The 24,345-nt window shown below is 40.0% G+C and overlaps 1 protein-coding gene across 12 annotated transcripts in view; it reads left to right on the top strand.

Annotated features, from left to right (window-relative positions):
• Positions 1-24,345, top strand: part of PCM1 (pericentriolar material 1) — an 82,214-nt gene that overhangs the window by 26,902 nt on the left and 30,967 nt on the right. For 11 of the 12 annotated variants that reach the window (XM_024193423.3, XM_024193490.3, XM_024193481.3 and 8 more), the window contains 11 exons: positions 3,947-4,148; positions 4,570-4,743; positions 5,859-6,016; positions 6,344-6,561; positions 9,066-9,220; positions 9,309-9,438; positions 11,244-11,375; positions 18,920-19,110; positions 20,042-20,245; positions 22,085-22,307; positions 22,454-22,599. In XM_024193423.3, the coding sequence (XP_024049191.1) occupies positions 3,947-4,148; positions 4,570-4,743; positions 5,859-6,016; positions 6,344-6,561; positions 9,066-9,220; positions 9,309-9,438; positions 11,244-11,375; positions 18,920-19,110; positions 20,042-20,245; positions 22,085-22,307; positions 22,454-22,599 (1,933 nt within the window). The remainder of the gene's footprint in view (positions 1-3,946; positions 4,149-4,569; positions 4,744-5,858; positions 6,017-6,343; positions 6,562-9,065; positions 9,221-9,308; positions 9,439-11,243; positions 11,376-18,919; positions 19,111-20,041; positions 20,246-22,084; positions 22,308-22,453; positions 22,600-24,345) is intronic. The other variant, XM_024193441.3, reaches the window with a different exon arrangement.

Below are 24,345 nucleotides of genomic sequence, written 5' to 3'. Positions count from 1 at the left end.
GTCTCTGTACACAGAGAGCTGTTACCCTTCCCTTCATAGTTATGACAGAGGGGAAGGGCTTTTCTCCAAGAGGAAAGGTCTCTGAAGGTAGAACAATATGTTTTTGTACATCCAGCTGAGTCTGACCCAGAAGGTGATTTTCTTTCTAGATCTCATGAGCCTTCTGGCAGCAACCATTTACAGGACTCCATGTGCTTGTCTCAGAATGAGGTCAGTGTAGCCCTGGATAGCTCAGGTTTACAGACCCAATCTGGACAGTCTTCAAAGTTTGTCATCGTGCCTCAGCATATCCTAAATTTATTGATATGGTGGAAGACAAATCAAAAGTCTTCAGAGGAGTCTTGTTCAATCCTCCTTCGCCTTTGGTTGCGATAACCAACAACGGCTGGGGAGCTCAGCTGGGTCATATTACAGTTTGAGGCCATTGGCTGTCTCGCAAAAAGAACTTGAATATAAATGTGTTAGGATCTGAGGGCCAAGTGAATTCCTTCTTCCTCACATAAAGTGAAAGGTTGTTCAGGTAGCAATGAACAATGCAATGGCTATGTATTACATCAACAAGCAAGGAGGCACTTATTCTTACCTGAAGTGTCCCCTCTACTGTTCAAGAACAGGAAGAGACAAGCAGTCCATTTCAGTCACGTTCCTGCTACACTGTGTAAAGGGTCTTCTGTTGATTCACTCTCATTAATTTAGAAATTGGTGAGGAAAGTACATCAAAACAAGGCAGTGATGATGCAATTGCCCAGCTTGGCTGAGACAGTAGTGGTACTTCTTCATCTGTTGGGCGAGATTCACAAAAGTCTCCCTTTGTCTCCAGACCAGCTGTCGCAACAACAGGGCAGGATACTCTTCATCTGACGGCTTGGGCTATTTGACTTTAACTAATATTGAACAATGCTGTTCCTCTGTGGTCCATGATTTATTGTTTAATTCAAGGAAGTTGTCCATAAGAGAGTGTTGTTTGAAATGGACTAGATTTGTCTCTTGGATGTTCTGGACAAATCTGATTCTCCAGTCTCTGCTTCTGTTCCATCTGTTTTAGAGTATTTAATGTATTTGAAGTCTGAAGGCTTATCTCATGCTTCTTTAACAGTTCATTTGGTATCTATTTCTGCTTACCATGATTTGATTGATGGTAGATGACTGTTTGTGTATGATTTCAGTTAAACAGTTTATGAAGGGGTTGTCCAGTCTGTATTCTTGTTTGAGGGATCCAGCCCTTCCATGGGATTTCCATTTGGTCTTGCCCAGGCTGATGAAACCACACCTTGAACCTTTGGCAGAGTGTTTCTTCTTTTATTTGTCTATTAAGATGGTATTTATTATAGCTAGACCATCATCCAGAAGGGTGAGTGGATTATGTGCTCCGATGACAGATCTGCCATTTACTATCTGCCTGATACCTGCCATTTACTATTTTTCATAAAGACAAGGTAGCTCTTAGACCTGACCCCATGTTTCTGCCAAAAGTAGTATCGGAATTTCACTTCAATCAAACTATTAACTTAGTGTTTTTTCCCTTAGGCCTCCTGCTACTAAAGGGAAATCAGCGTTACATGTTTTAGATGCTAATAAAGTGTAGTTAATAGTGTAATATTCAGACTGTTTCCAGATTTATTAAAGAGTGTATCAGTGAATGTTGTTAATTCCTGTGCATGGTATTGTAAAATCTCATTCTACTAGAGCAGTGCCTTAAACACGTTCCTACTGGGAAAATCTGTAAGGCTGCTGCTTGGAGGTCAGTCTATACTTTTACCAAACACTGCGCTTTGGATTTGACTTCAAGAGCAGATTGCCAGAGTTGGTAGATCAGTGCTTCAACCATTACTACTAGTTTGTTCCCTCCTCCTGAGTTTTCAGCACTGCTTGGCAAACTATCCGTAAGTGGGGAGTATGCAAAGCCACTCAAAGAGGAAATAAGTTACTTACTTGTCACAAGAGTTCTTCAAGAGGACTATATAGTCACGCTTCCCACCCACCTTCCCCTCTTTTTCAGAGTCCTACCTTGGTTCTCTGGGTTAGTGGTGGAAGGAACTGAGGTAGTAGAGGACAGACTGCCCTCTTACGTAGCTTCACTCTCAAAACATTCAGGGACACAGAGAGAAGGGGAAGGAAGAGGCGCATGTGTGGTTTAGTGGACGCTGCTTGGAGGAGGTCTGCTCTTAGGTACCCCCAGGCTACATGTTACCCATAAGTGTGAATAGTGTGGTTATTCTTTCAAAGATTTAACTGATGTTGAGCTGGCAAAGCTTTCTTATAGCTATCACTCATAGGTTTAATTGTAATATCTCTGTTTACTGTTACAAGTTACCTACACTAAACGTTTGATATAAAAGCTCTCCAAGAAACAACATTTGGAAGACGAGAAATATTGCCTTTCATTTTAAATGCACATATCAAAATGACAATTGAACAAAGAATTTGAAAACCTTATAAAAACAACAAGGAGCCACCTTAAAGACTAACAGATTTATTTGGGCATAAGTTTTCATCCCCCCCCCCCCTTTTTCAGATGCAATAGAGACTAACACGGCTACACCGCTGATACTTGAAAACCTTATGAAATTGTACATCAATTCATGTTTTTCAAATTGAGTTTTGTGTATGGTTAAGAGAAACAATGGTAGTTTTGCAAGCTGAACTTTCTCCATTGTAAGCTTCAATACAATGTACAAATATCTAATTGATTATAAAATTTATTTTAATAGAATTAGTGGCTGCTTACTAATACTTCAGTTTATTTAACTTCATTTTATAAAAAGCCATTCATTTCAAAATAATATCGCATTGCTAATGTGGAGTGAGACTTTTCGTATTGTATATGTACATGTAGGCAAACCTTTAGATTGCTGTGGAATCATTGTGACTTTTTTCCTGACATTTGAGGACTTAAGCTTGAGATTTATGTTCTGTTATATCCAAAATAACTACATTAAAAAAAGATTATTATGAAAGTTGCAAAGGCAAGTGCTGAAAGGTTCGGAAATGCAAGAATTACGTTTGCCTCCCCATTCGAGGCGCGCGCACACTTGTAGCTTAGGGTAGTGAATTTCGGTTGGATGTATTCCTGGAGATTTCATCACATGACATAATCTTTAATTCATAGAGACAGTGTAGCTTCTGTATTAAAATCTGACAACTTCCTCTTTCATGCTGCTGTGCCAGCAGCAGGGTCAATTGAGAGCACAGGAGAGATGTTTGTCCCTGCCCTAAAACAGAGTAGCAATTACAGGGAAAGCCAGGCTTTGTCCCTGTTAGATCTCGGCTGGAGCTTTCTCAGTTGCTCTTTGGGGATGGTACATGCGATGTCTGCTCACACACAGGAGCTTGAGTGTGCTCATTGAGGAGAAATTTTTAGCTAATCATAGAATTTTTACTGAACATGTTCAAACTGATCTTTTTCATATGCTTATAACTGGGACAAATTTGGGCAGATTTTTATGGGGACAGCAAAAGTCACATCCCTGTCACCAAAGCCACAGCCTTGCCAAGTTTCAAGTCCCCACTACAAAGCATTGAAGTCCTCGAGCTTTTCAAAAAGAGGGTTAACAGAATTTTTTAATAGAGAAAAATACGTTTTGTCCATAACTTCTTGCTTCATTATGATTGCACTCTTTTGGCTGAAATTTTCCAACCAAACTCAGTGCGAAGCAGACACCCAGCATGGAAAACTTAAGCACAAATGGTTGCAGTTTGGTAAGGTTACAAGAAACTGAAAATAGGGTCTTATAATGAGAAATGTGCGGCAAACATAATAGGCTGCACCACCAGCCCCACCTATAATAAATGCAATGAAATTTGCAACAACTATTGCTGATCTGCATATTCTGTTAATACTTACTATCTTTACATATTTTTATGTAAATCAAATAAGCGGCTTTTTTTGGTAACTTCTTTTTAATAAGATGCCAAATTTGATACTTTTCATTTCCTTTTTTTGTAGTCTTGCCTGTGTCAGGCTCTCCTCAAAGGAGTATTGATCAAAGAAGTACAACTTCAGCTGCCTCTGCTCCTGTAGGCATAGTAACTGTTGTCAATGGAGAGTCTAACAGCCTAGCATCATCTGTTCCTTATCCTCCTGATTCCATTGCTTCTCAGAATGAGAGTGAAGAGGATGACAATCTAAACCCAACAGAAAAGCTCCAGTAAAATGTTTTATGAATTTTATGTAATTAATTTGCTGTGATGAACTTAAGTGGTTCTGTATACATTTTTGTTAGGTTTTAAGTTTTTTTTCCTAAGTAGCATATTTTTGAAAGATGTAGAAAGTCTGAAATAAAAACTAGTTATCTTAAGTTAGATCTTATTAGTATTATTTTCTGTGAAATATCATACAGATTAATTTGGGCTTCAGAACATCTTCAAGCAAAGGTTGTTACAGATCTCAAATTATAGTAAATTTAAATATTAATTAGTTTATGTATATAAGGACTTGGTTAAAATTAAAATTTGATTAAGTTTGCTGCACTTTTTTTGAGAGCACTGTTTAATAAAGAACTGAATGCTACATTTAGGTTTCTTAATCGAGTAGGGACATGCATATAAAGTATTCTGCTTTCATTCCAGGAAACTGAATGAAGTTCGTAAGAGATTGAATGAGTTGCGTGAGTTAGTTCATTACTATGAACAGACATCTGATATGATGACTGATGCCGTGAATGAAAACACTAAAGAGGACGACACAGGAGAATCAGAATGCGATTCTGAAAATGAGAATCCACAACCTGTTACTAATATTAGGTTACATTTTTTTTTATATATTTTGTCTTAAATTTTGTGGCCTTAGTTATTGTAGGTTCTGCATAGTGCGATGGTGTGGTTAACCAGAAGTTATTAATACTTAGATTAAATTGACTCTGTTTTGTGTCAGTTCATTTGAAATACACTTCATTATGCTGATAACCTAACCTTGGCTAATACAATATTTTTCTTAATCCAGTTGATAAGTCATTTTAAAGGTCTTCCTAAAATATACAATAGCTCTAGAATTATGCAGTGTGAATTAGACCCTGTGCTGATTACACCATGAAACTCCACTAAGGACTTCACGGTTAAAGTAAGCTCTTCATATAAATGTTATAAAGTTTTTAAATGGTGTTTCAAAATTAATGTTCCTGTTTAGATTTTATAGCATCAATATGTAACTCTTGATACCTATTAGAATTTCAAGATAAGACACAGAAAGAATAAACAGGCACATTAAATGGCCTTATAAAATCTAAATGTAGTCCCATGCATTCAATTTACCAGGCTGCTAACTCACCCTTACCTCACATAGTCACAGATAAAGATGGGATTTGCAATGTACCTGGAAGGCTAACAAATCTAGTCTAGAGAATCAAAGTGGAAATGAATTGCAGTGTTGAGGGATGTTCATGGATATCCCCTGTCGAAGGCTTTTCTGTTCACATTGAAGGGGTTCCATATGTACTTGAGTGCACGGATAATCTCTCAAGTAACCAGGTCCCAAACCATGTAACATTTTATACGTTCAGACCAGCATCTTCAACTCTACTTGAAAACCTACATGGGAGATATTATTTAAAAAGAGGACTCTTTTATGCTATAGACCATCTCCTGTCTGTGATAGATGTGGGGTGTAGCGCAGAGCTGGACTGGGGAATTTTGGTTGTCCCACTAAAGGGGAAATGGGATGTTAAGGTTTGTATGTGATTGTTTTGAATGACCTTTTATCTTGGCAATTGTAGTGTTTAGCACATTAATCTAAAATGATTAAAGTTTAAAAAAAAAATCCATGTGCTTGTCTCTTTCAACATTTATATCTTATCCAGTTTTTTGTAAAAGTTTTAATGGACTGAGAACCGATTTTTAATATGATGAATGTTTTCTCCTAGAAACCCGCAGGGAATTAGTAGCTGGGGTGAAATAAATAGCAATTCCAACATGCAGTGTGGAACTACTAACAGAGATGGAAGATACCTTAATACAGACTGTGAAATAAATAACCGATCTGCTGCTAACTTAAGGACTTCAAATATGTCTTCTACATTAGGTATGCTTTAAAAGATATTCAAGTATTACTGTATATAGAGCTAAAACTGGTGTGTGTGTGTGTGTGTGTGTGTGTGTGTGTGTTTGGGAGCATGTTGTTAACTCCTTAGGCTTTCTTCCTGGTTACATGGTTTGGGAGCTTCAGATTTGCATATAAACTAAGTGTTCAACAAGGGCTTAAATGCTAGATTGGATTCCTTTCATTGAGCAGTACAGCTTCAGATCTGAAACGCACTAGTCGTATGAACATTTAGTGATTTTTTTTTTTTAACAAGTTCACTAGTGTTCATCTGCAACATTGGCACTGTTTTTGCTGTTTTTCCTTCAGATTGTCGTAATAGGGACAGTGACAAAGATATTGATATATCACAAGGTGGTGATGACGAAGTGGAAGAGGACAGAGCCAGTGAAGTTTCTTTATCTAGCTGCAGAAGCAGTGTAGCTGATGCTGATGCTGGAGATGCTGAGTTTGAGCAGAAGATCAGTAGACTTATAGCTGCAAAACAAAAACTTAAACAGTTACAAAATCTTGTAGCTATGGTACAGGTACTTTTTACAAATACAATCTTATTACGTGCCCATGAACATGATTTAAAAAAAAAACAAATAACAAACTACTAACTCTTGAGTGTATGAACTAACTGTGTGGTTTTTTTTCCATTGTGCACAGACCAGACTAATAGAGTGGTAGTGCTCACTGTAAAACTTGAAAAAGGAGAATAGTTTGATTTGTCTAATATGGAGGTGGTCCATTTGAAACACAAATCTAAAATGCTCTTTAAAGCAGCAGTTATCAACCAGAGGTCCAGGGCCTCATGGGGGCCACAAGCAGGATTCAGGGGGTCTGCCAAGCAAGGCCACTGTTGGATTTGCTGGGGCACAGGGCGGAAAGCCGAAGCCCCACTACGGGCTGGTCTTCACTACGGGGAGATAGATGCTGCTGCAATTGATGCAGCAGGGATCAATTTAGTGGGTCTAGTGAAGACCTGCTAAATCTACACCAGAGCGCTCTTGGGTCGACCCCGGTACTCCAGCTCTCTGAGAAGAGTAAGGGAAGTTGACTGGAGAGCATCTCTCATCAATGCAGCGCAGTAAAGACACCGTGGTAAGTCGACCTAAGCTACGTCGACTCAGCTACATTATTCATGTAGCTGGAGTAGTGTAACTTAGGTCGACTTACCCCCGTAGTGAAGACAAGCCCCATGTGGGGCTGAAGCCGAGGGCCCCAAGCCCTGCCACCCAGGGCTGAAGCCGAAGCCTGAGCAATTGCCCTGCTTGCTATCCTGTAATGTCAACCCTGGCTTTTATATGCAGAAAACAGTTGTTGAGGCACAGCTGGGCCGTGGAGTTTTTATAACATGTTGGTGGGGCCTCAGAAAGCAGAAGGTTGAGTACCCCTGCTTCAGAGGGACTTTAAACTTAAATTTATAATATAAAAAACTTTCTTATGAAACACCATAGATCCCTAACTGAATTCTAAAAATCTAATTTTTCAGTGTTTATCCTCTATTAGTCTTGCATTTTTTTCCATCTTGGATAATGAATATTAGTGAAATCAGTCTCACTTTCAGGTTCTGAGGTCTGCAACTTTGGTTTTCGATCACTGCAGGGGAACAGATTTTTTTTAATATCACCTGTTTCTACTAGAATTTAAAAAAATGTATTGGTCAATATTTTCATAAAAGTTTGATGTTTTCAAACTCTTTAATTTGTGGGCCAAATAAGAATTGCCTGTGTCCCTTTAACGTTTTTAAATAGAATATTTTTCTTTCATTGGTTTTGATTGTCTCCCCCAAACAATTCCTCCTCCTGACTTTCAGTTGAAACAAGATTTATTAACATAATACCCCACAAAAGGCAATAAAAAAACCTGTACATCTTTTACCTTTACACAGCAAGTAAATTTAAAGATAAAAACCTGTACAGTATTAAAAATTTGTAATTCTTACAATCTGAGAATTTAATTAAAGTGTGCGTTTTATTTCTTATGTAAGTGGAATTGTCGTAGCCAGAGAGTAGAGCTGCTGAATAGCTACTTTAAGATTTAGAGTTTTTTGTTATGCTGTTCCCTGTACTCTGGTTGTGGATTTATGATGTGCACGATCGTGGTGCAAATAGTTTTAAACTGTACATTTGAATCCTTCCAACCTTTCTGACTGACAGCAGTTCAGTTAATCTGAGTACAATTATTTGCATAATCAATAACTGCATTGTGAATAAGCAGCTCTCTGCTCTGGCTTCTATAATCCCTCTGTTTTAATTGGTTCTTGATTCAGAATGTTCATCTTGTACAGCAACAGGAATGGCTGCTTCAGCTTCATAGCCTTTTAGATTAAGCTAAAAATTCCTAAATTTACATGAGATGGGGGGAAAAAATATCAAAAGCCAAGAAAATGGGGCTTTTAAGCCACATAAAGGGCACTTTGTTTTAAAATGTTTTTAAATTTGTCTCTTTCAGGCACAGTTTGGTTTCTGGTTAAGTTTATGGGAGTTTTGCCAGGATCTCAATAGGAGGACGATTAAACAGGCAATCGCCTATTCCAGGGGTTCTCAAATTTCATTGCACTGTGACCCCCTTCTGACAACAAAAATTACTACACGATCCCAGGAGGGGGGACTGAAGCCCTGAGCCCACTCAAGCTCTGCTGTGCTGGGGGTCAGCCCCAGGCAGGGGGTCTATAACCTGAGCCCCGCCGCCCAGGGCTAAAGCCCTGAGGCTCGGGCTTCGGCCCCGGGTGGTGCGGCTTGGGCTTCGGCCCTGGACCCCAGCAAGTCTAAGCCAGCCCTGGTGACCCCATTAAGATGGGGTCGTGACCACTGGCTATTCCTTCTCTACTCTTGTCCCTCAATAACTGTCATATTATTTTTGTTCATAGTACTCCAATAAATTACTCTCCAGCTATAAACTGTTGCTCCAGCTATATAGACTATATATACACACACATGGCCGGAGCATGATTTGCTTCCAGATTTGTTGACAAAATATAGTTGATTAAAAATTTCAATGTACCAATTGAAAAATATTGCTGACTGCACTCCTGCTGTTACAGGATGATGAGACAGAGCCTGAAGCAACTACTGCTGATACAGCTAATGTGGGTGACTTCTTTTTGGCTGAAGTAGAGGAGGTAAAGCAGCAACCAAATAACATCAGAGCTAGCACCAACAAATTGCAGCAAGATGTGAGACTGAATGAAAAAGCAAGGTATATGGTCTCTTTTAATTATCTTAAAAGATCACAATTCCATCAAATCTCTTACTAAGTAATATGCAGCTAATATCTCTTACTACAGAGAAAAATTCTATGAAGCTAAACTTCAGCAGCAACAGCGGGAACTTAAACAACTTCAAGAAGAAAGAAGGAAACTGATTGAGATTCAAGAAAAAATCCAAGCATTACAGAAGGCTTGTCCTGACCTTCAAGTAGGTAGAGTATACTTCTTCACAGACTCCAGAGGTATGGTCTGCATTGCAGTAAAACATCCATGACTGGTCCGTGTCAGTTGGCTTGGGCTCTGGGGCTATTAAAATTGCAGTGTAAATGTTTGGACTTGGGCTGGAGCCTGGTTTCTGAGTCCCTCTCCCCTTCCCGGGTCCCGGAGCTCAGGCTCCAGTCTGAACCTGAACGTTTACACTGCAATTGTATAGTCCCACAGCCTGAGCCCTGTGAGCCCAAGTCTGCTGACACGGATCAGCTGTGGGTGTTTTACTGTAGTGTAGACATACACCAAGAATATCGGGCAATGTCGCTCACAGCAATAGTTTTTCTAGTAGAAAAATTGAAATTCAGAACTTCAAGTTGTTTATGCTCATCATGTTGAATTTTGTTCAATAAAACCACTGTAAGACTCATTCATAGATTATAGATAAGGTTAGAAGGGATCACCTATAATCATCTAGTCTGACCTCCTTTATAACACTTGCCATAGAACCTCGCCCAATAATTTCTGGATTAGGCTTGTAGCTTCTATATGAGCTATAGCATGTCTTTCTAGAAAGATATCAAGTCTTTATTTAGACTTCAAGGGATGGAGAAATCCTCACATTCGTACGTAATATGTTCCAATGGTTAATTACCCTTACTGTTAAATATTTGCACCTTATTTCTAGTCTGACATTTTGTCTAGCTTCAGCTTCCAACCACTGAATCTCGTTATGCCTTTTTTCCGCTATATTAGCGACATCTACTATCAGAATCTCTTCCCTACATATGTACTGGTAGTGTAGACCATGATCATTTCATTTCCTACACTTCTCTTGGATAAACTCAATAGATTGAGCGTCTTAAGTCTCTCACTATATAAGGCATGTTTTTCAGACTTCAAATTGTTCTTGTAGCTCTTTTCTGAACTCTTTCAAATTTTTCAGTATTCATTTAGAAGTGGTGACACCAGAACTGGACATAGTATTTTAGTAATGGTCTCAGTACTTCCATATACAGAGCTAGGTTCTGCCTCCCTGCTCCTATATGATGTTCTCCTGCTTATAGATGAAAGGATCGCATTTGCCCTTTTAGCTACATAATCTCAGTGGAAATTTATGGCCATTAGCTTATTTACTATGAACCTTGAGTCCTTTTCAGAGCCCCTGCATTCCAGAGTAATGGCTCATCTTGTGACGGTGACTTTATATTTGGCTGTATTAAAACACATGTTCAGATGAGCCCACCTTACCAAACTTTGCAAAGTTTGTTAATTTTTGTCTACTTCATTTTCACTACAATCTTTCCTAAATCTGGAATAAATCCTTGATGTGAAGGTAACTGGTTCTTTTAAAATGAAAGTTAACAAAATGTTGACCTTTTTTCAAAAATATGTTTCATTCGGGCAGTTGAAAATGCTACAGTTAATAAAAGAGCTAAAGGGACCAGCATTCTACCACATTGCACAATGTTGGTTTGAGTTTTTAAAATTCATTTGTGATGACAAAGTTTCTGATTTAGTTGACATTACACATAGCATTGATAATAATGTAAGTTGGCTGCATGCTGGTTGAAGTATAGATAATGTGGCTTCTGAGACTATTCTTAATAGCATATGTCGACTTTGAGCTGATATCTCAAGAAGTCTAAAATTGAGTTGTGTATGAGTAGTTGGTGGAAGGAGGAAATAGCCATATCCAATAACGGTAAGAAATAAGTAGAAATTGCAGAAAGCAATAATAACCTATGCTATTTTACTCTAGTAACATATATTTAATTTAATTTTAAAATCTTCTTTTTCTTTCAGTTGTCAGCTAGTTTGGGGAATTGCCCAGCAAATAGACCAGCTTCACCTGCTACTTCAACACCAGCTGTTGAAAGTAGCGCAGCAGGCAAGCCAGTTCTTGAACCTGAAGAATCGGTAACAGTGGACAATGAGGTATTTGACATTTCTGACTTGCTTGTGAGTCAGTTAATCTTTTTTTTTTTTTTTTTAAGAGGAAAATACCTTAGATACCTTTAAATATTTTGAAACATTTTAAGTCTTTTATATACATGTTGAGATGTATAGTGTGTTGTTTTTTTTTTGTTTTTTTTTTTAAATGTGTGTTTGTAGAAAGCAAACAATGAACCTTAGTAGCAAGAAGTGTTTGCCACAAGAAATATTTAAGCAAATGTTGCAGAATTTGGCTGTAAAAGGGATTTGAATTTTGAAATTATAACCAGAGGGATTGAATGAACTCAGCAGAAACTGGATTCCAAGAACAACCCATCCAATCAGGGAGTTCATGTAGAATATGAAATGAGGCAAGACTCGTCATATTCCTGCCTCCTTCCTTCTAAACCATCACAGAGAGACGCTTTCACACATGCTTGCATCTTAAAATTAGTTTCCCAGTGATCTGCCTCGTGCACGCAAATGCAGCTCCACTGTTCCATCCTGACATCTTATAACTGGATAATTTCACCCTGTGTAAACACACACACTCTGCTTAGTTAACATTGGCAGATCATTAGTTTTATCAACTAACTGAAACTTTATGTATGTCTAAAATACTTTTAGAAATCCTTTAATTTCACTGAATCAAAGATTTTCCCCTAAACCATCAAAAGGTAATCTCTTACATAAGGAGTATTCTTGCAAAATGTATAGCGTTTGCCTTCTAACAGTGTCTGATAAATGTTTTTTATAAAGACAAGATGAGATTGTCATGTTTTTGTTCTCAAATGGCTGAAATTTTTTTTACTGAGGACTTTAAAACAAAAAATGAGAACAGAACAAAGAGTAAAGAGAGACAAATTACAGGCGTCTAAAAATTATCCTTTAGAACAAAATTCTTGTACCGCCTTAACTATAGGTGTCACTGTGAGTTTCAACTATACATTTTCATTTACCAGTTTTGTTTTTCCATTTAATATTTTTCATAACACGATGGTATTGCTTTTGCTGTCCCAGCTCTGGGTGACCATTTTGTATGCTCATGCTTTAAACTCACATTTTTAAAAATTAAAAAATTATTCGGCTGGGTTTCCAAGATCTTTTGAAAAGTGGGATTTGGTTAAGTTAAACATAAGCATCTTACGAATATATATGTAGTTAAATTTGCCTTTTGATAAACAGTGTGGGTCTCTTTCTACTAAAAAATAAAAATAGTACTGGTGTAACACTAAGAGCATGTAGTGATAATCATATTTCTAAAACTCCATAAGTAACTTTTGATTTTTAACTTCAAAATATAGCCTTTTCTATAAGCAAATTAATATTTTCAAAGATGTTGAAAACTTTGCCTAGAAAGGTCTTCAGCTGTTTCGCAACAAAAGCAGAGTCTGCTTGCCTTTATGCTTTGTATAATATACCACCTTATCTGTCTTCCCTGACATCTTTATCACCTCATTCAAATATATTCAAAACACTGCTCAAAATTATTCAGAAGTTACCTTTACTGGCTGCTGTAACCATATTATTTTCCCCTTTGAATTCCTCCACTACCCTGTTTCACTGCATCAGGTTCAAGCTTCTTCTTGATTTCAAGGTCCTTCGCATCTTTGCTCCTCCGTACATATCCATTACTTCATCCTACTATCTTCGAATAGATGCGGCCATGTATTCCACATAAGTGTACTTGTGCCCAGTGCACCAAAGCTGGAGAACTTTGCCTAGCAGTACCCAGGAGGACAGCATTTGTACCCTAATGACCCTAGCCCCTCCTCTGGCTATATAGAGACAGCTCCACCCTGACCCCCACTCAGTTCCTTTTCACTGCCTGTGGCTTAAGTCGAAGCTTTGTGTGGTATTTTCATCTCATATTTTTGGTCTCATAATCTAGTGGAAAAAAACTCAGAAAACTAGTAGCATCTCAGGTTTAGTTAAATGTTAGTATAGTGTTAGTTGGACTAGTTGGCTGCCCTGTGTGATACCCTCACCAAGGTTCAAGCATTCCCTGTCTTATGTGCGGGTGTGGGTGTGGTTGGGGGGTGATCCTCACATGAGGTGCTTGTTGTGGCTGAGGGATATGATAAGAAATGGTGTTCCATCTGTAAGTCATTCAAAAAGAGGACTGAGGTGGCGAGAGACTTTTGGGTGAAGCAGCATCTTCTGGAACAGGCCAAGAGGCTCACTTTAGCACTGAGACCCTCGTCTGCTCGGCAGTTGCCATCGGAACCAGCAAGTCATGCTGCTTCACATTTGGACTCAGTGTTTCCTCCAAGAGGAAGAGGAGTTGCTCTCCCTCCTTCGGTGAGGTGAGGAAGATGTCCCATAAGACTAATTATGGAATACTCCAAGGTTCTGGGAGACTTTCTCATCTTCTAAGAGGAGTGTTGACCAGCACCATATTCCTTCTGGCACGCGCAATGGAGCAGGTCCATCTAACCTCTCCTTGGTACCGTGCCGAGATCAGCAAGAGCCCATATCATCAACTCTGGTTCTGGCCATGGGGCATCCAGTGAGTGTGGTACCGATGATGTCTGCACCAGTGCTGACTGTCTCCACGCTGGAGGCATATCAGGTGACATCAGACCTGCTTTCCCTCTCAGTCCATGACTCTCCGCTAGTTCAGGAGTTTGAAGGTGCTGTAGCTTCTATGCTTCATCTTCCATTATGCCCTTGGCACATTCTGGCTGGGTCGTAGAGCTGCTGGATTCATCAGCACCGCAGCTCAGGCTGCCCAGGTCCCAGACTGTGGAACTGAGGCCAGTGCTGTGCCTGGCACCAAAGACCCCTGCAGTGCTGATGGCCCCTTTGGCCTTGGTCCTTGGCCTTGGTGCTGGCGCCTCTTCCGGTACCACATGGGAGAGTGTCTCGCTCGGTGCAGATTCCCCATTCCTTTTTGGCATTGATGCTGTTTCTGTGTTTCTTCAGATGAGTCTGGTCGTTTGTTTGTTCTGTTGTGCCTGGTTCCATTGTCACCAGAGAATCGATGCGACTCCTCAAGATCCAGGTTCGGGTCGTCCTCCCCTTCGTCATTGCCTGATAGGCGCCAGAGACTGTCCTTGGATCACCATCGGTACTGAAGTTGGCATCATTTCTGCAGTCAAGAGGGGGCTCTTGGCCCAGTGCCTACTGATCACCAATGTCATATCCATTTCTCCAGTGGCCTCCTTCAAATCCTTGGGACTTTCATCGGTCTTTCAGGTCCCATTCTTCAGCCTGCTCCAAAACTAGATCACTGATCCCGTGGGTGGCTTCCATTCCCGAACCAGCTACAGGCGAGACTGAGCCGATCCCTCTGGGCCTCCAGTCCCAACTGGGGTGTGTGTCAAGAGAGGACCTGTCATTGATGCTTTCTTCTTCATCTCTGGACAGCTCTGCCATGCCAGGCTCTTTAAGGCATATCCGGACCACCTTAGGTGTATGGCTGCTACATTAGGCATCCAGGCTTAATTTATGGAGGAGAATACGCATAAGCTGCTGGATATTCTCCAATCACCTCCAGGGAGAATAGCCGACCTGATAAATGAGGCTGTCTTGGAGCCTGCAAAGGCACTCTGGAATACTCCCACTTCATAGCCTCTCATGACAAAGTGTGCAGAGAAATTTTGGGTTTTGAAGGTTTCTGCTCCCACCCAGCCCTTAACTCTGTTGTGGAAACCACAGTAAATGACAGTGAAGATATAAATCTGTACTAAAGACAGAGTCTAGGAGGGGATGGACTTCATGGGGAGGAAGATTTATATCTCCTCTTCCTGGCAGATGTGCATTGCGAACCAGCAGGCATTGCTCTCTGAACATGACTGGCTTTTCCTCCCCTGGCATCCAGCAAGTGCCCATTTTGACGTGTATGTCCCAAGCAGAAGTCCATCTTTGTTCTCTCTGTTCAGGGAAAGGCTGGCTCATTTTTTTTAGTGTTTGGGATTCAGTTACCCAGGGTTGTGACATACAGTTCCCCCTCCATCCCTCTTCAGGGACCCTTCTCACAAGACATAACTCCTGGAGCTGGTTCAGTCTCTACTGGCTCTGGGGGCTGTGGAGGAGGTTTCACTGCAACATTGGGGACAGGGATTCTACTCCCTTGAGGGATGAGTCATGTCCTCTGTGACTTCAACAAATACGTCAGATACATGGGATTCCATGTGGTCACCTTAGCAACTATCCTCCCCGTGTTAAATTGCAACTGGTTTGCTGGACCTTCAGGATGCTTATTTCCATGTAGCAGTGCTCCCAAGCCACAGGAGATTTCTATTGTTTGTCATGGCGAACCAGCACTGTCAGTATACCGTGCTTCCTTTTGGTCTGTCTTCCACTCCCATCTGGCATGTTAACAAGTGCATGATTGTAGTGACAGTATACCTCAGGAAGAGAACTCGTATCTTCTTGTATCTGGATGATTAGTTACTGAGTAGCAAGTCCAGAGAAAAAGTCCCCTCTCATGTTCAGTTCATTCTACACTTACTTGATCACCTAAGTCTCATCCTTAACAGCGGGAAGTCAACACTGGTTCCAACTCAAAGAATCGAGTTCATTGGGGCCCTATTAGACTCTGAGTTCAAGAGTGTTACTACTGACTGACCGATTCCAGGCGATTTGCCACCTATCTCTGGAGCTGCAAGGAACTCAACCCTCAACAATAGTCCGTGTATGCCTGAGGTTGATAGGCCATGTAGCTGCATGCAGAAAAGTAATCCAATATGCCAGGTTACACCTGCATCCTCTTCAAACGTGGCTAAAGTTGGTTTGTCATCTGAATCCTTGGATGGACCAGTCCGACTTCCTCTGCCGATCCAGGAATCCTTATGGTGGTGAGTTGCTCAGGGCAATGTGTGCCAGAGTGTTTCCTTTGCTAAGTTCCCACCGATGCCTCCTTAGTCGGTTGGGGAGTGCATCTGGGGTTGCTGAAAGGCCAGTGATCAGAATAGGAAACTTCTCCGCATATCAGTGTCCTGGAGCTTTGTACCATCTGCAGTGCCAATCAGGCCCTTCAAGATCACATCAGGGACTCGGCGATGCACATCCTTACTGACAATACCACTGTGAAGTATTACATGAACAGAAAGGAGGAAGCATGCTCCAATCTGCTATGTCAGGAGGTCATCAAGCTCTTGCAGTTTTGCATCGGAGAAAACATTACCCTGTTACTGATCATTTACCTGGGTTCTATTACCTGGGTTCTAGAACCACCTGGTGGATCATCTCAGCAGAAATTTCTCCCTGAATCATTCTGAAGCCCAGTGTCCAGCAATCCATCTTTATGGTTTGGGGCATCTCGACAATCATCTCTTTTGCTCTCAAGGGGGTCTCAGTCCAGGCTCCGTGACCAATTCTTTTCACCTGAGCTGGGAATCTGCACTCTCCTGTATGCTTTTCTTACAATTCTCAAGCTGAAATTGGATCATGCCAACCTCATTCTCATTGCTCCACCGTGGCCAAGACAATGTTAGCTCTCCGACCTCCTCGTTAGCCTGGGGAATTCAACCGAAAATGGCTTGTATCCAGGACATCTGGGCGTACCTGCTTACATCTTCAGTCTTCTGGTCTTGCACTTAGTTTGTTGAGAGTGCACCTGGTAGTGATTTCTGCGTTTCATTGACCTATCCATGGGAAGTTAGTGTGTTTGAACTCCATGGAAGTGAGGTTCTTGAAAGGAGTCACTTGTCTCCATCCACTGGTTAAAGAACTAGTCCCCTTTGTGTGACCTTGATGCTGTCTTAGCAGCTCTTATGAGACCGCCATTCATGCCCCTGGCAACTTCTTCTTTCTCCCTTCTATGTCAGAAAACTGCTTCCCTTGTGACAAAAAACATCTGGAAGGAGTGTGTGTGAGTTGCAGACTTTGATGACAGAGCCTCCTTACATACAATTTTCCAAAGACAAAGTAAATTTGCAGCCGCATTCTAAGTTTTTATCTAAAGTGGTTTCTCAGTTTCTTTCGAACCAAGTTACATATCTACCAGGGTTCTTCCCTAAGCTGCATTCAACCCCAGATGAGCAGCATTTTCACATATTGTATGTCAAGCGATTGTTTAGCTTTTTATCTGGATAGGACTAAACCTTTCCATTCTTCATCTCATCTGTTTGTTTCATATGCAGACCAAATGAAGAGGCAAACGATCTCTCTTCACAAGTGATTTCCAGGTGGATAACTTTCTGTATCCTGACAGCATACGAAGTAGCTCAGACTGTGTCTCCTCAACGGGTGCAAGCTCTTTCCATGAGGGCCCAGGCAACCTCGGTGGCATTTCTAAGCAATGTTCAGATATTGGAGAAAGAAGGTGGGTGAGGTAATATCTTTTATTAGACCAACTTCTGTTGGTGAGAAAGACGAGCTTACACAGAGTTTCTCTCTCTCACGCACAGAAATTGGTCCAATAATAGATATTACCTCACCCACTTTGTCTCTCTAATGTCCTGGGACTGACATACCTATATTTGACATTTGCAGGGTTGCCACTTGGTCCTCTATATATATTGGTGATGCAGATGTGTATTCCACAACCCACCCTCCTTCCCTTCTGGATTGGTGTTTGTACTCTGGACATTTTGTGTGAAGGAACTGAGAGGAGTGGGGACCTGTCCTTGTATTACCAGGGGAGAGGCTAGGGCCACAGCTTCTTGCAGAAACATCTGTCCCTTCATTCATGCTTCCTATGCTCATGAAAAAACAACGAGGAGTCCTTGTGGCACCTTAGAGACTAACAAATTTATTTGGGCATAAGCTTTCATGGGCTAAAACCCACTTCATCAGATGCATGGAGTGGAAAATACAGAGGCAGGTATAAATACACAGTACATGAAAAGATAGGAGTTACCCCCCAGTTGGTAAGGCAAGTGCTAACAAGCCAATTCAGTTAAGGTGGAAGTGTGCTATTCTCAACCGTTGACAAGAAGGTGTGAATACCAAGGGAGGAAAAATCACTTTTGTAGTGCTAATGAAATCAAGGTGGCCCTTTTCAAACAGTTGACAAGAAGGTGATCCATAAATGCTCATGAAGTGATCCATAAAACAATTACCACTTTTTTCTTTCAAATTCCTCCTCAAGACCCTATTCTGCCTTGACATCTGTAAGAAATCAGCTAGTTAATGATAGTTAGCTTGAGTGATAAATGGAGATCATACACTTTCATTGTTCTTATAGAGTATTAATATAAACAATTCGATTGGATTCTTCTCTCCCCAGTTTCTTATGTTACTTATCTTTTTAGATTTTAAGGTGTTCAGGACAGAGACTATTTTCTATGAGTTTTTGCAGCCCTTTGCACAATGTGGCCCCAGTTCTGATCACCTCTTAATATTACAGGAGAACCATTATTTTATTAGCCTCACTTTTGTTGACATAACTTACATTCTGTTCTTACAACATAAATGCTGAAACTTAGATCATAGTTGTAATTTAGGATTTTTTCTTCATTTTGCTTGTTCTGCTATATAGTCGCATCAAATTAATTTTGAAAATTTTTAGCTTTGCCTAATTTGTTAGTTTAATGGTTTTGAATATAGTTAAATTTGTAAAATGAAACAGAAGGTTTAAACTATTTTATTTCAAATAGCTATGGTCTGAGATGCGTAGGCATGAGATTTTAAGGGAAGAGTTACGACAGAGAAGAAAGCAGCTTGAAGCTTTAATGGCTGAACATCAGAGGAGAAGAGATCTGGCAGAAACCACATCTACTGTTGCTGCATCTGTTAAAAGTGATGGATCAGAGACCCAATGTACTCCACAGCAAAGTAGGATGGAAAAGTAAGAGCATGAGTCACACCCCTCCTGCTTTATATGGTCTTACCTTTGGAGTCTGGAATCATTTACTGTATATTAAATATTTGTTGTGAACAATGTCACAAAGGTACTCAATTTAAAAATAAATTAGTAAGAGACTGTTTTTATTGTGTTTACTTTGAACAAAATTCCACATCCAGTGTTTGAGAAAAAGTAGTAAACTATTTTTTCTTAGTTTTAAAGGCATACTGGAAATTTATAATCTAGTCACTTTCAAAACATTACCTAAAAGTTTTCTGAGGTACCCACTTGCCTATGAGCTTCCTCCCATTTTGTTGGGGGGTTGATGTTATATTTTTCAAAATGCTTTTTCTCTTTTTCCCAATTACTAGGGGAAAACCCATATAAACAAGGAAGAAGGGCTGTATGAAAAATGCTGTCAAATGCCTAAAATACTAGGTTGGCCTTCAATAGCTCAACTGGCAGGACTCTAGCCTGTTTGGAAAGATATCCTTAAGTTGTTGGTTTGATTCCAGCTTGAAAGAATAGCTTCTTTTCAAGTGTTAAATCAACACTGGGTGTTTTTCTAAAAGATATGCTATAATTCAAACAAGAGTTAACTCAGGGAAGTCTTATGGTCTCTGTAATACATGTAGATGTAGATGATCACAGTGGTCCCTTCTGGCCATTTCAATTTGTTTGGATTCATAGATAAGCTTCTCTGATGTTAGGTGTTAACAATGTAAGTTACAAAGTTCAAACACAAGTAGTTCTTTTTAAATTAGTTGACTGTCTCTGCATCGGTAAGAGGTTTGCAAAGTTCATTTTGTTGCAACTTGTAGATATAATTGGCATATAAAATTTGTAAATTTACTATTATTAGTATTCTGATTTTAGCTGTTATCCTTTGTTAATGGCAGATTGACTGTATCTTTTAATGTCTAATGTTCACTAGAACAGTGGCAACATGGGGAGGTTCTACCCAGTGTGCGCTAGATGAAGAGGATGGAGATGGAGATGGTTATCTTTCTGATGGACTTGTTCAGGCAGAAGAGGAGGAGGAAGAGGAAGAACAAGAGTCCAGTTCTAATGACAATTTCTCCATGTATCCCTATAACAATGATCAAAGTACATATTGTGCTAAAGAAAATAAAGATAGGTTAGTTGCTTTATTGAATATTGGTCTGATATTAGGGTAAGTTTTATAAAATGGTATTGCGCTTTTTCTACAGACAGAGCTGATAAAATTCTACACAGCAATAGTGGAAGAAGACAGAGGTTTTCACTGAGCTGTCAAGTGCAGCATTTAACCAAATCTTCTTTTGTCAAGAGATTATAACTAAGTTCTAAACTAGCTATATGCAGTGTGAGTAGTTCAAATTATTCCTTCCAACTTGCATAATCAACAGTGGATTTCATCTGCTATCAAGCTGATGTTCCTCAGTCTCTACTAGTCTTGACGAATTTAAATAATTTGATCTGGTCTGCAAATTTTGCCACCTCATTGTTCAACACGTTTTTCATTAAACATCAGTTTTAGCATGGAACATTTGGGGGCACCTGACAGTTAACTTCTGCCATGTTGAAAATTAACCATTTATTTCTGATTAATTTTTTTTGATTGGTTGTCTTAGCCAGTTTCTAATCCATGGCAGTACTTTGTCTTACTACATGACTAATTAGTTTCCTTCATAGCCTCTTGCTAAGGGACTTTTTCAAAGGCTTTTTGAACATCAAAATAAATCATATCACCCAGTTTGCCTTCCTCTGTTTTGTTGACCTAGTCAAAGAATTCTAATAGATTAGAGCAAGGGTTGGCAACCTTTGGCACATGGCCCATCTGGGTAATCTGAAGGCGGGCCACGAGACATTTTGTTTACATTGACCGTTCGCAGGCATGGCCCCTGCAGCTCCCAGTGGCCGCGGTTTGCCTTTACTGGCCAATGGGAGCTGTGGGAAGTGATGGCCAGCATATCCCTGCGGCCCGCCGCTTTCTGCAGCTCCCATTGGCCGGGAACGGCGAACCGCGGCCACTGGGAGCTGCAAGGGTGTCGTGCCTGCGAATGGCCAATGTAAACAAAATGTCTCGCGGCCCATCAGCGGATTACCCTGACGGGCCGTGTGCTGAAAGTTGCTGACCCCTGGATTAGAGGCATGATTTGCCTTTACAGAAGCTGTGCCCTATCATAGCATGTTTGTGTAGATATTTTATGGTTCTGTTTTTAATTATCACTTCTACTAATTTTCCTGGTACTTAAGAAAGGTTTATAGGTCTATAATTCCCAAGATCATCTTTATCAACTTTTTTTAAAGATAGATATAACATTAGTTACTCTGTAGCCCCATGGGGTAGTAGCTGATTTTAGTGATGGAAACACTCCACTGCTTGGCCATTTGTTCAAACCCATTTGTGGAGGGTGGTATATTAATAGTTGTCATGTACAGTTGCATCTTTAGTACAGACTGGGGCTTTATCCCATACTCTTGCTGAGCACACTTGTTCAGTTTTGCATGATTTTACAATGCCACCAATATGACCCCAGCAAATATTCTATTTGGCTCCCATGCTGTCTTAAAATGAATAAGCTATAAAAGCATGTGAGTGTATATATAGAAATTAGAAGGATAAATTCTTTACTCACAAGGTAGGCTTGCCATATGAGATGTAAGAAAAGAAGAGCTGCAACAGAAGATACTGAATTCCTAGATGTCAGTCTCAAAACATCAGCCAGTTCTCCAACTCATACTGAATTTAAAAGTTAAAATTGTTTTTTTTGTGTGTTCTTTTCTTTTCTTTTTTTTTTTGTGCCAATGGGTAAGTTTCTTGGGAATAAGAAACTTGCTCTTGCCAAAAAGTGTTGGTGGTATTCATTAATTGTTAATAATTTACCTAGAACGGAAACATTGACTGAAACTATGGACTCTTTGCAAATTTCAACTTTCTTCTCTTACAAAGTTAGATTGACTTTCAAGAAATCTGACACTCCCTTTTCCCCAGATGGAAGAATCGCCGCCCTCTTTCAGCAGATGGGAATTACCGTCCATTGGCTAAGACAAGACAACAACAGAATATTAGCATGCGGCGGCAAGAAAACCTTAAGTGGATGTCTGAACTCTCTTATGTGGAGGAGAAGGAACAATGGCAAGAGCAGATTAACCAGTTAAAGAAACAGCTTGAATTTAGTGTCCGTATTTGTCAGACCTTGATGCAGGATCAGCAGGTAAATATCAAAAGCACTTATTCTGGTATCTTATTACTCTATATGGCATATATTGTAGTGGTGGTGTTCTTTCCTCTAAATCTTTCAGGAATAATTCATCTCTGACTTCAGAAGTTTTGGTGACCAGCATTTCCTTCTTTCCACAGACCCTCTCTTGTCTACTACAGACTCTGCTTACGGGCCCTTATAGTGTGATGCCCAGTAATGTTGCATCTCCACAAGTGCACCTTATAATGCACCAGTTAAACCAATGCTATACTCAGCTGACATGGCAACAGAATAATGTTCAAAGGTATGCTATTTATAATGTATTTGTGAAAGACTTTTGCTAATACTTGTATTGAAATTATTCAGAAGTAACAAAAAGCTTAGTTCACTGATAAATATTTTAAATAAATCAAACTGATGTCTGGTCTGTACGTAAAAGTTAGGTTGACATAACTACAGCACTCAGGGGTGTGAAAAATTCACAACCCTGAGCGCCATAGCTATGCCAACCTAATCCTCAGTGTGTATGCAGCTACGTCGACAGATGAATGTGTCCGTTGAGCTAGCTACCGTCACTTTGGGAGGTGGAGTTCCTACAGTGAATGAAAAAACCCTTCCATTTCTGTAGGAAGCATTTATATTGTACTTCTTTCCTTTGGTGTTATGAGCCTTTCCTGAACCAAAGTATTCAGTTGCTCCTGACCAAATATTTCTGCATTCAGCAGAGCTCCCTAAATCATTTCTGTAGCCACATTCTTCGTTGCAATGTTTTTTAGTGTGTTGGCTGTTTCACTAGTGAATAATTTGAATCTTTGAAGTGTCATGGACATATAATCAACATGATCATATTGCTTTTGTGTTGGTGTGAATTCCTGGCAAGTAATTTGATCATCTAGTCCAAGACCTAATAATTTTCTGGTTTGGGTTGCACTTTGGGCACGTAGATTATAGGAGAGAGCCCATCTGCTGAGTCCTGAGGCCATTCTTGTGATACCTGTAATTCCTCCTCCTCTTTTAACAGTGGCATGAGTGAGTCACTCTTTGGAGTGGTCCGGATCTACCTGACTGAATCTGTGGTTGGAAACTTTCATAACCCAGTTGTCTCTATGGAGCTTTTCAAGTACCTCCAGAGGGAGTTGGTTCATTTCTGCTAAGTACACAAATCCCCATTGAGCATAATTTGTGTGGTTGTATTGGTGAAAAAAAAATAGAAGCCTTCTTTTGAAGGCACATATAGATGGAGGTCCCAAATTTCATTCTGTTGAGCTCTGATGAAGAGTTAGAAGGATACACACCATATCCATGTACGTAAAATTGTGATGTTGTCTGTACAGTTCAGTGCAAATGATGCCACCTGGTCACGGAAACTTGCTCATGACTGAATGGGCACTAAGTTATTATCTTCCGCAGCGTCACATTTTTCCAAATCCAGGAACTTTTCTTTGAGTTTCTTGTCATGTTGCTGTAGATAGCTCAGAAGTTGTCGTAATAGCAGTTCCCCACATTGCCTATAGAGTGAGCTTATAACCATGAGTGGCTTTTTGCATAATTTTTACCAGCAATTACGTGTTCTGTTGTTTGTCTACCTAATATTTCACTTTCTGTCCACACACTTAACAATTCAGAATCCTGTGTATGCTGCCCCAGCACTCTTAGGAAGTTCATTGATAGGTGTAGATCTCCTAAGCATAGTATCAGGATATCTTTATATTCTTGTACAGTCCATTTTAGCTCCATCAGCACAGGGAAGAGTGCTTGATCAACAAACATCAACATGTTTCTGTTGATGATGATCTGTGACTTGTGCAAGTCTTTTCATGACAAGATTCAATGTATCAGCTTCATGAGCTGGTGACTGAAAGATAGGCATGTAGCTGTATGTAGTTTAATGGAGAATTGCTGTTACTGTACTTTTCATTAAAATGTATCCAGTCTGATTCTGGATTTTCAAATTGGTGTTTGAGGGAAAATAATATATCTTGTGCTTGTGCTTTCAAAGATGACTGGCAATCTTTTATGTGTTCACTAAATCATTCTGCTAGGACATCTT

The sequence above is a fragment of the Terrapene carolina genome, unplaced genomic scaffold (assembly GCF_002925995.2).
Source record: "Terrapene carolina triunguis isolate 2854851 unplaced genomic scaffold, T_m_triunguis-2.0 Scaffold66, whole genome shotgun sequence".
NCBI classification, from domain to species: domain Eukaryota; kingdom Metazoa; phylum Chordata; order Testudines; family Emydidae; genus Terrapene; species Terrapene triunguis.
The sequence above is the reverse complement of the archived record's forward strand: the minus strand, read 5'-3'. Positions and strand labels throughout refer to the sequence as shown.